The sequence below is a fragment of the Phacochoerus africanus genome, chromosome 11, assembly GCF_016906955.1.
Source record: "Phacochoerus africanus isolate WHEZ1 chromosome 11, ROS_Pafr_v1, whole genome shotgun sequence".
Lineage (NCBI taxonomy): Eukaryota > Metazoa > Chordata > Mammalia > Artiodactyla > Suidae > Phacochoerus > Phacochoerus africanus.
In genome coordinates, this window is record NC_062554.1 from 96874569 (window position 1) to 96888195 (window position 13627).

At 35.6% G+C, this 13627-nt stretch overlaps 1 protein-coding gene across 1 annotated transcript in view; it reads left to right on the forward strand.

Annotated features, from left to right (window-relative positions):
* The window catches only part of PCLO (piccolo presynaptic cytomatrix protein), a 400569-nt gene that overhangs the window by 318609 nt on the left and 68333 nt on the right, over positions 1 to 13627 (forward strand). Inside the window, 2 exon segments of the mRNA XM_047753722.1 lie at positions 7637 to 7761; positions 10945 to 10971. Of these exon segments, the coding sequence (XP_047609678.1) occupies positions 7637 to 7761; positions 10945 to 10971 (152 nt within the window).

Consider the following 13627-nt stretch of genomic DNA (forward strand, 5'->3'; position numbering starts at 1 on the left):
CATTGTTCAGTAAGTAGCAGCCTATCCTTTGTAGCCAAAGCATAGTTTCAATATTAATGATTGGCCATTCTTATAAATTAGCTTAACTAATAAAGAATCTATGGCTTAGGAGTTCCTGTTGTGGCTCAGCAGAAATGAATCCAACAAGTATCCATGAGGACACGAGTTCAATTCCTGGTCTTGCTCATTGGGTTGGGTTAAAGATCTGGCATTGCCATGAGCTGTGGTGTAGGTCACAGACATGGCTCAGATCTGGCATGTTGTGGCTGTGGTATAGGATGGCAGCTGCAGCTCCAATTCAACCCCTAGCCTAGGACCTAAAAAGCTCCCCCCCCAAAAAAAGAAAAATAGAATCTATGGTTTAGAAAATGTAGCCCCTACCCATACTTTACCAGTGATTACATTATTTTCTTTCTTATTTCATAGAACAAAACCTAGGCTATAGCTGTGTTCTTTGGTTGCTCTCATTTCTAGCATACATTTATAAAATAAAAGGTAGCAGAACAAGTGTATGTACCTTGTTCAAATACATATACAAATACATATGAATTGTTTTCCTTTTCTGATTCATTATTAAAGTAAGGCCAATATTATGTACACATACGGAGACAGGCCCTTATTTGTAGGGTAGCAAGCTTATTACCATTTTAGCAAACATTTTCCTATATTGATGCCTCATTGCCTGAAGTGCTATTGTAATTCTGGGGTAGGCACATCATCCTTTTATAGAAATTTGTATACATTCTCTTGAAATGTAACAAATCAGCAGTCAGTCATTTACTCAGCAGAATGAATCAGATCACATTCTTCACTATTTTTAAGGCTTTATTGACACAAGGAACTTATTACGGAAATGAGAACTTGTCTAGAATGGGTTGGACTTTTAATACTAGGGAATGATTGCCTGGGTGCTTTACTGTAGAAGGAAACGGGGTGGAGCTGAGCACCTAACAAAGGAATGCAAAGATGGACTTTCATAACTTGTGGGCTCAGTGGCAAATTATATAAAAAACAATATCTTTTTCATTCTCTTATAGGTGTTTAAAATCTGTTTAATATTTAAATTGAGTACTTTGAACCAAAAGTCTCCTCTTCTTAAGTAGTTGAACATACATTACTGAAGGTACAAAATTATAGCTTCAAAACAGGCTCCACAAAATGAAAAAGAGATTTATGTAGCTATAAAATTAGATGTGTATTGAGAGGCGTAAGTAGATACTGTAATCTGAAGCAGCCAAACGGATAAAATGTGTTACCCCAGACAGTGTGCTCTGACCAAACAGAAATTAATTCAGAAAGAAGTTGAAATGGTAAATTCTATGAAAGCTTTAATCCATTAATCTAATATATATTTTAATATTGCAGCCTACTGATGCAACAAAGGTTGTCTCTCATCCAATTACGGGGGAAATTCAGGTATGGAAGTTTTTAAAAGATCATTATTATACCAAGTTTTACGGCTCCCCCCCCCACTGGTCTATTGAAATTGTAACCATTTTTGGACCATTTCCTATTTCATAATACATACAGATATATAAAGGAAAAATAAAATTTTATGGAGTAGTATTTTTAATACAAATACATGTTTATAAAATCGAATCTTATCTGTGGAATTCTGTATTTTGAAATCTTGCTGATACTTGAACACTTTCAATGTTTTAATGCCTCTGTTACTTGAGATTTGTTGAATATGTTTCAAACTTGACTGATTCTCCTGGAAATTTGAAGCTTCCTCTTTAAGGTTTCATGACTCTCCGGCTATCCTCTTTTCTTCTTCTGATCAACAGTTGTTAGATAATCACCGAATAGTTCTAGAGCAATCTGACTCATACTGGTGGTCATGACCAATCTATAGTTTATAAAATCAATGCAGAGGATTTTGATCAGGAAAGTAGAAGAAAAATAGTGTAAATCATTATCTGTTTCAGTTCTGTATGTTTGTGTTTATATATTGTGTCATGTATGGGGTTGAGTAAAAAATGCTTTTCTAAGCTGTATTTTGGATGATACCAAAAAGTAATTTAAGGTAGGTAAGAAATGTCATGTGGAAAGAATTAACACAGCATAAAATAGTAACTTTTGAAGATAGTACATTTCAGCTAAGGGAAAGAAAACAGTGAGTCTTAGTTGCATCACAGTACATGCTAGAGGAAATTTTCATGAAAGACTTCACACAGGGTAAAAGATTTGAACTAATTTGAGGATATGCATAGGAAAAGGGGGGAGTGTTTTCCTGGAAGAATAAATGGTGCAAGGGAAAATTCTGCTGCCAGAGAGTAATGAAAAGAACAGATCCCTTTGCTGCCGGGAAATGTTTCTGTAGAGATAAGCTGAGACTAAATTAAAAGAACCTTGAACAAGAGCCGAGGGATGTGAGCCACAACATAATAAAGTGATCAGTCAATATTTTGGAATGAGAGAGAGGCTAATTGAAAGGAATATGTAATAAAAATTCATAGGGTAATGGCCTATAGAAAATATTATAACAGGGAGGACACAGAGGCACAGAAATCAGTTAAGAATTACGTAGGCACACACTGATTAAAGCAGATGTGCAGTGTGAGGGTGGAAATGGATAAAGAGTGCAAGATGGAGCCTGGTCACCTATGTGCTCTCCCACCTTGCTATCTCTCTGCTATTTCCCACTTCTAGAGAGCCAGACCTGATCTTTCTTCATTTCACATGCAATAAAGAAGATACTAGATGTTTTGATTCATAATATTGCTTTCTTTCTCTCTTTTTCATTTTTTTTAAACTTCTTGCTCATAGACCAATATTTACCGTTTCTTTTTTGCTTTTTGTTGTTATTTATTCTTATTTTAATTTCCGTTCCCATGAGTTTAATTCTACAGTGGAAATTGACTCTAACAATACTCCTTCGTAACTCTTGGGATCTTTTCTTTTTGGATATTTTCTTATAACAGTGATTTCAACTTTTTAAAATCTTTCATCTTTTGTCTTTTAGCAAAACCTTGTTCCAAGTGAAACCTTACATAGACTCCCAGACAATGAATTGCCAGCACCAAATAGCTCTGCTTGAGGGTTACTAGGGGCATCCCATTCTCTCTCAGATGTAAACTCTGAGCAACTCTAAGTGTGCTCTAAGGCACCAGATTTACAAAGTAAATTTGGAAAGCACTATCTTAGAGTCCCCCGTAAATTACAATAAGAAATCATTTTGCTGCCTCATCAGTTAAAAGTGGGTTTTTAGATTGGCAGAGAAAGGAGAAAAGGGGAAAGAATTTCTCCTTAAAGATTTGGAAGCTGGAAGTTCCTGCTGTGGTGCACCGGGATTGGCAGCACTGGGATGCAGTTTCAATCCCCATCCTGGCAGAGTGGGTTAAGAATGCGACATTGTTGCAGTTGTAGCATATATCACAACTGTGGTTTGGGTCTGATCCCTGGCCCAGGAGCTCCATTATGCCATGAGGTGGTAAAAATAACAAAAAAAAAAGAGAGAGAGAGAGAAGGAAGGAAGGAAGGAAGGAAAGAAAGAAAGAAAAAGAGAGAGAGAGAGAAGGAAGGAAGGAAAGAGAGAAAGAAAGAAAAAGAAAGAAAGGAAGGAAAGAAACAAGAAAGAAAGAAAAAGAAAGAAAGAAAGAAAGAAAGAAAGAAAGAAAGAAAGAAAGAAAGAAAGAAAGAAAGAAAGAAAGAAAGAAAGAAAGGAGAAAAGAAAAAGAAAAAAGATTTGGAAGCTGTTATAAACCTCAGTGAAATTAATTGCAGATAATTCCTATATTTTGATACTCCACTATAGCACATTTACTGCAGTTCTGAAACTCCCACTTCTCTCCTCTTCCTTCATGGACCTTTGTTTCATGTTTCATATTGCTTTCATGATAGTCAGAGAGACTCTGGGCTTTTCTGTACCAAGAAAAGAGATCAAAGATTCCTTTTCTGCCATAGAACATAACCAGGTTAAAATAATACTGAAATTAGGAAATTATTTTAACTATTAAATTTTAAATGAAGACTGATTCATCTAAATTATCCCATTTATCCCATTTTCAGCATTAAACATAGCATATCTGTTTTGTATGATTATAAAAAATATGTCCATTTTTTATTTATGGATTTACTTTTTGAAAATACAGATCCCGGAGTTCCTGTAGTGGCACAGTGGTTAATGAATCCGACCAGGAACCATGAGGTTGCCAGTTCGATTCCTGGCCTCGCTCAGTGGGTTAAGGATCCGGCATTTGCCACAAGCTGTGGTGTAGGTCACAGACGCTGCTCGGATCTGGCATTGCTGTGGCTCTGGCGTAGGCCAGCAGCAACAGCTCAGATTAGACCCCTAGCCTGTGAACCTCCATATGCCTCAGGTGTGGCCCTAAAAAGACAAAAAAAAAAGAAAGAAAGAAAAAGAAAATACAGATCCCTTCCTTTCTGTTATAAGCAGAAATAGCATCAAACAGAATTATATTATTTGAAATGATGATATTGTCAAAATAACTATACTCTCCAAGGCAATCTACAGATTCAGTGCAATCCCTATCAAATTACCAATAGTATAAGTGGGTTCCTTTTTCAACATACCCTCTCCAGCATTTATTATTTATAGACATTTTGATGATGGCCATTTTGGCTAGTCTCAGATGTAGTAGTTTTGATTTGCATTTCTCTAATTATTAGTGAGGTTGAACATCTTTTCATGTGTTTTTTGGCCATTTGTATGTTTTCTTTTGGAAAAAGAACAAGAATAAAATATTTTAAAGTTTTTTTGGTAACACAAAAGACCAGAACAAGAATAAAATATTTTAAAGTTTGTTTGGTAATACAAAAGACCAGAACAAGAATAAAATATTTTGTTTGATAACACAAAAGACCCAGAAAAGCCAAAGCTATCCTGAGAAAGAAAAATCGAGCTGGAGGATTTAGGCTCCCTGACTTCAGACTCTACTACAAAGTTAAGTCATCAAAACAGTATGGTATTAGCACAAAAACAGAAGTATAGATCAATGGAAAATGATAGAAAGCCTGGAATTGAACCCATGCACCTATGGTCAACTATCTATGACAAAGGAGGCAAGAATATACAATGTATGAAAGACAGTCCATTTAAATACCTAAATATAAGTCCAGATACCATAAGACTCTTAGAGGAAAACATAGGCTAAACCCTTTCTGACATAAACCACAGAAATATTGTAAAAATTCAGATCTGCCTGCTAGAGTAATAACAATAAAAACAAAAATAAACAAATGGAACCCAATAAAAGCTTTTGCATAGCAAAGGAAACCCTTAACAAAAAGAAAAGACAACCCACAGAATGGGAGAAAATATTTGAAAATGAAGTGACTGATAAGGGATTAATCTCCAAAATATATAAACACCTCCTGTAGATCAATATCAATAAAACAACCCCATCAAAAAATGGGCAGAAGATGTAAACAGACAGTTCTCCAAAAAAAAAAAACATACAAATGGCCAAAAAACACATGAAAAGATGTTTAACCTCACTAATAATCAGAGAAATGCAAATCAAAACTACTACATCTGAGACTAGCCAGAATGCATCATCAAAATGTCTATAAATAATAAATGCTGGAGAGGGTATGTTGAAAAAGGAACCCTCTTATACTGTTGATGGGAATGTAAATTGGTGCAACCACTATGGAAAACAGTATGGAATTTCCCCAAAAAACTAAAAATAGAACTATCATATGATCTAACAATCCCACTCCTGGGCATCTATCCAAGGAAAACCATGACTTGAAAAGATATGTATCCCAAAGTTCACTGCAACACTATATACCATGCCAAGACATGGAAGTACCTAAATGTCCATCAACAGAGGAGTGGATAAGGAAGATGTGGTACATATATACAATGGAATATTACTCCACCATAGTAAAGAATGAAATAAGGGATTTGCAGCAACATGGATGGACCTGGAAATTATCATGCTAAGTGAAGTCAGACAGACACAAATATCACATACTATCATTTATATGTGGAATCTAAAAAATGGTTACAGAAGTACCCATTGTGGTGCAGTGGAAATGAATCTGACTAGCAACCATGAGGTTGTGGGTTCAATCCGTGGCCTTGCTCAGTGGGTTAAGGATCCAGCATTGCCATGAGCTATGGTGTACTTCATAGACTCAACTCGGATCCTGTGTTGCTGTGGCTGTGGCGAAGGCCGGCGGCTACAGCTCCAATTTAACCTGTAGCCTGGGAACCTCCATATGCCACAAGTGTGGCCCCGAAACAGACTCACAAACTTTGAAAAACTTATGGTTATCAAAGGAGACAGGCTTTGGAAGAAGGGATGGAATGGGGATTTGGGATGTAAATGTTCTAAAATTAAGTTGTGGTGATGATGTTTATACAACTAAATATAATAAAATTCATTGAATTTAAAAATAACTGATGCCAAAAGAATCTTTTACTTTTGAATGAGAAAATTAGTTAATTGTTTTGCATCATGCAGGCTTCTCAAATATTAATTTGAATCTTTTTTTTTTTTTTTTGTCTTTTCCAAAGCCGCACTCGCAGCATATGGAGGTTCCTGAGCTAGGGGTCCAATCGGAGCTGTTGCTGCTGGCCTACACCAGAGCCACAGAAACGCCAGATCCGAGCCACATCTGTGACCTACACCACAGCTCACGGCAATGCCAAATCCTTAACCCACTGAGCAGGGACAGGGATCAAACCTGCAACCTCATAGTTCTTAGTCAGATTCATTAACCACTGCGCCACGAAGGGAACTCCTGAATCATAAGTCTTACTGTGCAGTTTTACCACAGCTATGTCTCTTCTCTTCAGCTTTTAAAATTAAAAAGAGGAGTTCCCGTCGTGGTGCAGTGGTTAACGAATCCGACTAGGAACCATGAGGTTTCGTTTCGATCCCTGCCCTTGCTCAGTGGGTTAACCATCCAGCATTGCCGTGACCTGTGGTGCAGGTTGCAGACGCGGCTGGGATCCTGCGTTGCTGTGGCTCTGGCGCAGGCCGGTGGCTACAGCTCCGATTCGACCCCTAGCCTGGGAACCTCCATATGCCGCGGGAGTGGCCCAAGAAATGGCAAAAAAAAAAAAAATTAAAAAGAACAATATTCCATTATCTTAAATCTTTCACTCTATTAGGAAAGCAGGCATGGAAAGAAAAGGTATAAGTTTAGTATTAGCTAATGTAATATAGGAAGAGATAAAATCTACACATTCTTAAACAGTCTTACAATTTAGTACTGACGTCTTAAATAATCCACTCACTGCTAATTATTTAATGAAATGCAAAATATATTTTCTAAAAAATTTATCAGTTTATTTTCAAAATTCTGGCAATTGTATTTATGAAAATTAACATTTCCTATTTTCCTAAAAGTGGAAATTTTGTTTAAAAAATGTAAATAGTATTCACTGTATTATTTTCTTTCTAAATGAATTTTAGACAGGTCAGAACTTTCACCATGGAAAGAATGAACAACATATTTACTAGTAATTAACATAAGTCTGGGAGCTCCCAATTAAATTAGACATCAGCTGGTCTGTTCAGCTTCAAATAAAGTGGAAGTGATGGTTGATGATTCTTAGAATTTTTAAAATATATTGGGAACATATTGAATGATAATGTATTTTATGGTTTTTAAAACCACAATCAATAATGTTCATGGAATATTTTCTGTTCCCTTTAAGCTTCAAATCAACTATGATCTGGGAAATCTCATAATACATATTCTGCAAGCAAGAAACCTTGTCCCTCGAGACAACAATGGCTATTCAGATCCCTTTGTTAAAGTGTACCTTCTTCCAGGGCGAGGGTAAGTAAAGAAGCAGTGTTTTCTAAGTATTGTACATGTGGTCCCATGGTTTAAAAAATATTCATAATGTCTTATGGTCTCTAATTTCAAAGAGTTTTAGTATCTTTTCCTTATTTTTATCCACATGTCATATTTATTTATTTCTGACTATTGGATAATATCGGTGGAATTAAAAATTTGTAGTTAAGCCTTAACAGGTTTTGAGACCTAAAATCATAACAAAACTTGCCTGGATGACAGCAGGTCAGTATTTTAATTCCAAAAACCACTCAGATAGACTGTGAAATCATGTAAGAAGTTATTTGTGGCAGATTTAAAGAATTAGTTTACTTTCCCAAATACATTTGTGAAACCAATGCTCAAGGACTCATTGGTTACTCTTTTATTTTATAGGACAAAGGAAAAGAGTAATATTTGAAGTGTCCACTTTGGTAGATAGATGAAAAATATCTCTTCGAATCTCTTGTGTGATATATAAACTATTCATATAAAGCAAGTGCTCTTTAGAGATGTTTAATTTTCACATAATAAATGCAAATTGCTATGGTCTGGCATATAAATTAGTATTCAAGATGGCTTCAAAACTGTAATTTGGACCCAACAGCTGATTATCCATTATCTGAACAATTTATACTAGCCAAATTAGTATGATGGAACCATAAGTAATCAACAATTGGAGTTATAATAAAAAGAATTTGGTGCTGGTAATTTGAAAACCCTGGTTTTATTTTTGCTCCATTTTCATTTAACTTGATGAGTCACATTTGAATGTAACTTTTTACTTGGACATTTTCAAATGTTGGAAGCATAAAGAAAATAAATAGTATAATGATCCATCATGTACCCATTACTTAACTTCAATAATTATTCCTTCCTAGCCATCATGTTTGATTTTTACCTTTATACACTCCCTCCATCCAGAGTATTTTAAAGTAGATCTCAGCTCTTGTAATTTTTTTCTGCAAATATTTTCATATATATTTCTTTAAAAATAACATTTTAATCACAATACTACACATAACCATAATAATTATAAATTTTTAAATAATTCTTTAATTTCCTCAGTTGCCTCATAATATTTTCTTAGTCATTTTGATGACCTAATTGATATTTATAGAATATTCTATCCATTACTAGCAGAATACTTGTACTTTTCTTTTTTTTTGTCTTTTGTCTTTTTGTTGTTGTTGTTGTTGCTATTTCTTGGGCCGCTCCCGCGACATATGGAGGTTCCCAGGCTAGGGGTTGAATCGGAGCTGTAGCCACCGGCCTACGCCAGAGCCACAGCAACGCAGGATCCCAGCCGCGTCTGCAACCTACACCACAGCTCACGGCAACGCTGGATCCTTAACCCACTGAGGAAGGGCAGGGACCGAACCCGCAACCTCATGGTTCCTAGTCGGATTCGTTAACCACTGCGCCACGACGGGAACTCCGTACTTTTCAAGTACACATGAAACATCCATCAAGATAAACTTCTGGGCCATAAACAAACCTCAGCATAATTTAAAATACTGAGGTCATAGAAAGCAGGGTCTCTGATGGCAGTTGGTTTGTTTGAACAGGATCTAATTTAGAGGTATACATTACATTTGAATGCTGTTTACTAATTGTATCACCAAGAGCAAATCATCAATTCTTTGAGATTCAGTTTCCTTGTCAATATTGAGAAAACCAAGGTAGGTAGGGCCATAATTTTTAGTTTGTCAGGAGAATCAAATTAGATAGTACTCAGAAAATAATTTGAAAATTGCCAAGTGCTGTATCAAATTCAGTATATTTAATTTCATCCTACCCAGTAATTTTATTTAGAAACTTAGAATTGCTTGTATTGTTGCTCTAGTTTTATTTCGTTGGATTTAATTTATAGAGATTACCAACTAGCCATATAGAAGAGGAAAGGGGAGTTTTTAGTTTAGTTTATGTCTTTATGTTATAACTGTAATTGGGCTACTTTCTTTCAAGTATAGTTGAATTGCAATGTTGTGTTCCTTTCTGGCATACAGCAGAGTGATTCAGTTATATATATATACACACATATGTTCCTTTTCATATTCTTTTCCATTATAGTTTATTACAAGATATTGAGTACAATTCCCTGTGCTCTGCAGTAGGTCCGTTTTGTTTTTCTGTTTTATATATAGTAGTTTGTTTCTGCTAATCGTAAACTCCTAATTTATCCCTCCTCCCACTTTTTTTTCTTCTTCTTCTTTTTTTTTTTTTTAATTCCTACGGCAATGGAAGTTCCTGGGCCGGGGGTGGAACTAGAGCTGCACCTGACAGCCCACGCCCTGGATCCAAGCCGTATCTGACCTACGCTGCAGCTTGCAGCAACACTAGATCCTGAATCCACTGATGGCAGGGATTGAACTGACATCCCCGCAAAGACTACATTGGGTTCTCAAACCACTGTGCCACAACAGGAACTCATTTTTTTTTTAATGTGAATATAACAACAAACTGATAACTTAATTCTGCCTTTGATTTGGGTCATTAGACCTTGAGTGTCATTTAATGACAGTATTATGAGACAAAAGGAAATCACTGCCAGGCTAAATCTCTAATCAGCATTTGCTAATGAATGAATGAGAATAAAGCACTGTCTTTTATTTCCTATCTTCTCTTCTCTCCTGGGGAACTTATGTCTTATATCCTGGGGTACTTGCATTATAGGAAAGTGACTGTCTTTTATTTATTACCGTATATGTTTCAGTTAGGAGGTGAACTTGAATAACTGGAAAGGTCAGGCAGGGAGCGTGAATGTGTCACTCTACTCTGGAATAGGTAACAGAGAAAGAAGGGTGGGAACTATAGTGAAATGAAGAGTGAGTGCCCCACCTAAAGCTATGCTCAGGCAGTTTGTCAAACAAAACATGCCTTCTGGGTGAGATTTGGCCTAAAAGCCAAATGTGCTATTCCTATTGATTTCTAACACTTTCATTAAATTACTCCTAATTACTATAGCAGTCACGGACTTGGGATTTATTACACTTGTGAGGTATTATTTTCACTTTAGTTCAAAGGTTATTTTCTGCCTCATGTTGTTTATATGCTATGGTATAGGTCCTCTATTATTCACATTTTCCTCCTTATTTTTGTTCCTAACTTTTTTTTTTTTTTTTCCTTCCTGTCTTTGCTACTTTCCTGCTGTATCCTTCCTTCTCACTCTTGGGATCAATGCAGTCAAGTGATGGTTGTCCAGAATGCAAGGTAGAGTTGCTTCTCTTTCAGTGTGACACTTTGCTGAAATGTCTAGAGCTTTAATTTTTTTGCCTTTTGTGTACATTCACCTGCAATCAACTTGGGCTACAATTTTTATTTTTCAACATGTCGGTATCTATTGAATTAGGCTATCAGCAAATTGTTCTGACCACATTACTAAACATGTTTAGCAAATAGGTGAAACGGAGCACACAAAAGTAAAAAATAGTAATGACACAGGAAAGTACAAATAAGGAAATATCAATCTGAAACTAGATATAGCTAGTTTTCATTTATACTTTGTCTGCTAAAATTCATTTAGCTTCTCCAACAATAATTGTGACATATGTTCTTCTGAGTCTTCCAAGACAAACAAAAATGTTAGAGTCATTTTTCAAAAGAAATTAACTGGTCTCCTGGAGGCCCAGTACTAGGTATAGACCTCATCTTAAAGATGATCATTGTCTGGTCTTTTACCCTCACTTGGACCTGATATTGAAATATTTCCATGCCTTTATACCTTCTGTACCACAAAGAATATTAACAGTAGCACACAAGCAACCTCCTTTGGTTGCCAGTAATGGGAAACTGTTTTCTGCTGAAGCATCATGTCACATCATTACATTGTCAGCTAAGGATATTTCTTACTACACAGCCCAAAAGCATTTTTTTTGCACATCTCACTATCATATAAAGTAAACGTGTTATTTAGTTGGAGAGGTGAATCTTGTACCATCTGTAGCAATAGGGTGATGGGAATCTTAATCCCACCCAGAATATTAATGGTATAGAATTAGTTTTTGTCTGTGACATTAAAATCTGACATCTTTACAAAACCTGATAAGCTGTTGCCCAAAAGAGGCAGTTTCTGATTTTTAAAGGCTTAAATATTTAAACATTTCAAAGAAGAGAATTAGTCACTACAACTTTGGTGCCCTGAAACTTTTTGTTTCCTTGTAGCCACATAATTATGGCCACCAGTAAAATCTAATACTGAGAAAGGTTGCTTGTTATGACTGGCCTCCTAATCTCAGGACACCATTGAGATCTTCCCGACTGATACGTGAAATGAGTTTTGTTTCAAAGAGATAGTGACACATTTTAGAACAGACATCAATAACTCTATTTAGAACATTTCTGTCTTTGATCCAGAAAACTAGGGGGGAATTGTCAGAATGACAATGACTGTCTGTCTATATTTAACTTAGAAGAAAACATGTTTTATAAATGTCAATAATAGTTGAAATGGCCTGGGATGTGCTGGATTATAATTTAGAAGATCTAAAAGTGACTTTCTCGTCATATCTTTCATCATCTTTTCAAGAATTGTCAATGTAAAAAGCAGCTATACTGATAAGGTCCTGATATTGTAAGTTAGGCTGAGGAGGCCAGTAAATGAATACACTTCGGTTTGAATTTCAGCCCTGCCACTTATAAATTATGAGGTTTCTTTAAACTGTTTTCTCTTATGCTACACTGGAATAATAAAAGCTCTTCCCAGGATTTTTCTGAAAGAAATGTACTAAAAATGCTAAGCATGGTGCCTGACACATAATAAGATCTCAGTAAATGGAAGTTGCTGTAATTACTAGAAACTTCATGTAGCCAATGATCAGTTATCTACACAAAAAAGAAAAAAAAAAGAGCTAAAGAATGCTTGGGTTTCTGACTTATACCAAATTATTTAACAATACTATATAGAAAATCAGCCAACTTTTTATCATTTATAAGTGTAATACATCCTTCAAGCTTAAAACTAAAAAAAAAAAAAAAAAAATTCCTGTTAACTAATAAGAATTTCAATGGTCCAGTTTTCTGGTCTCCTTTCATTTACTCTTCCCACCCTTTGATCAAGACACTCATACGCTCTGACAGACCAAATGTCAGCTTAGATGAGTTTAAAGAAAGACAAGGAAATAGGCTGAAGAGTCCATGAACTCAAGACTTGTCCCCAGATAATTAAGAAATGGAAATGAGCATATCTGAAGGATTTCATTCTGGTTTTCTCTCCTTAACACTATTGGGCAAAGTACAGATTTTTTTTTCCCCCACTAACGAGATATTGCTATGACTGAAGCTGAAATTCACTATCATGATACCTGGAAGTCCAATTCCTAGCTGGACTTTCTTTAAATATTCCTGTTAGCATCTCAAACTATTTTCTCCAGAAAGAATGTAAAGCAGATGCAGGTGTTGTATGTATTTACAATTTGAAGTCCAAAATTTGTTTTATTTCACTAGATTTTAAAGGGAAAAAAAAGAAGTACAGGCATGTTTCAGGGATCCATTCAATCAACATTTATTAACACAGACTGCTGCAGACACTGTGCTGCAGACACTGTGCTGGGGTTAGAGTTGAAAACACAGCCATGGTCTCAGATCTCAGGGAGCACAGAAGACAAGCAAGTGACAGGCCATAAACACATTACTACACACAGAGAAACCGTGCTTATGAAATGGGATATATACTGTGCTTTTTTCTAAATTAAAGGAAACACACTCAGAGAAGTTTTTAGGAAAAAAAAATCTTTATTGGACTCATTACATATTTTTTCAATACAAAATACATACATATTTTTTCCAGTATAGAAAAACCAAATGAAAGAAATGAAGACCTTCAGTGTTTTAGATAATTCTATGGAAGTTCAATACAAATAAGCATCAT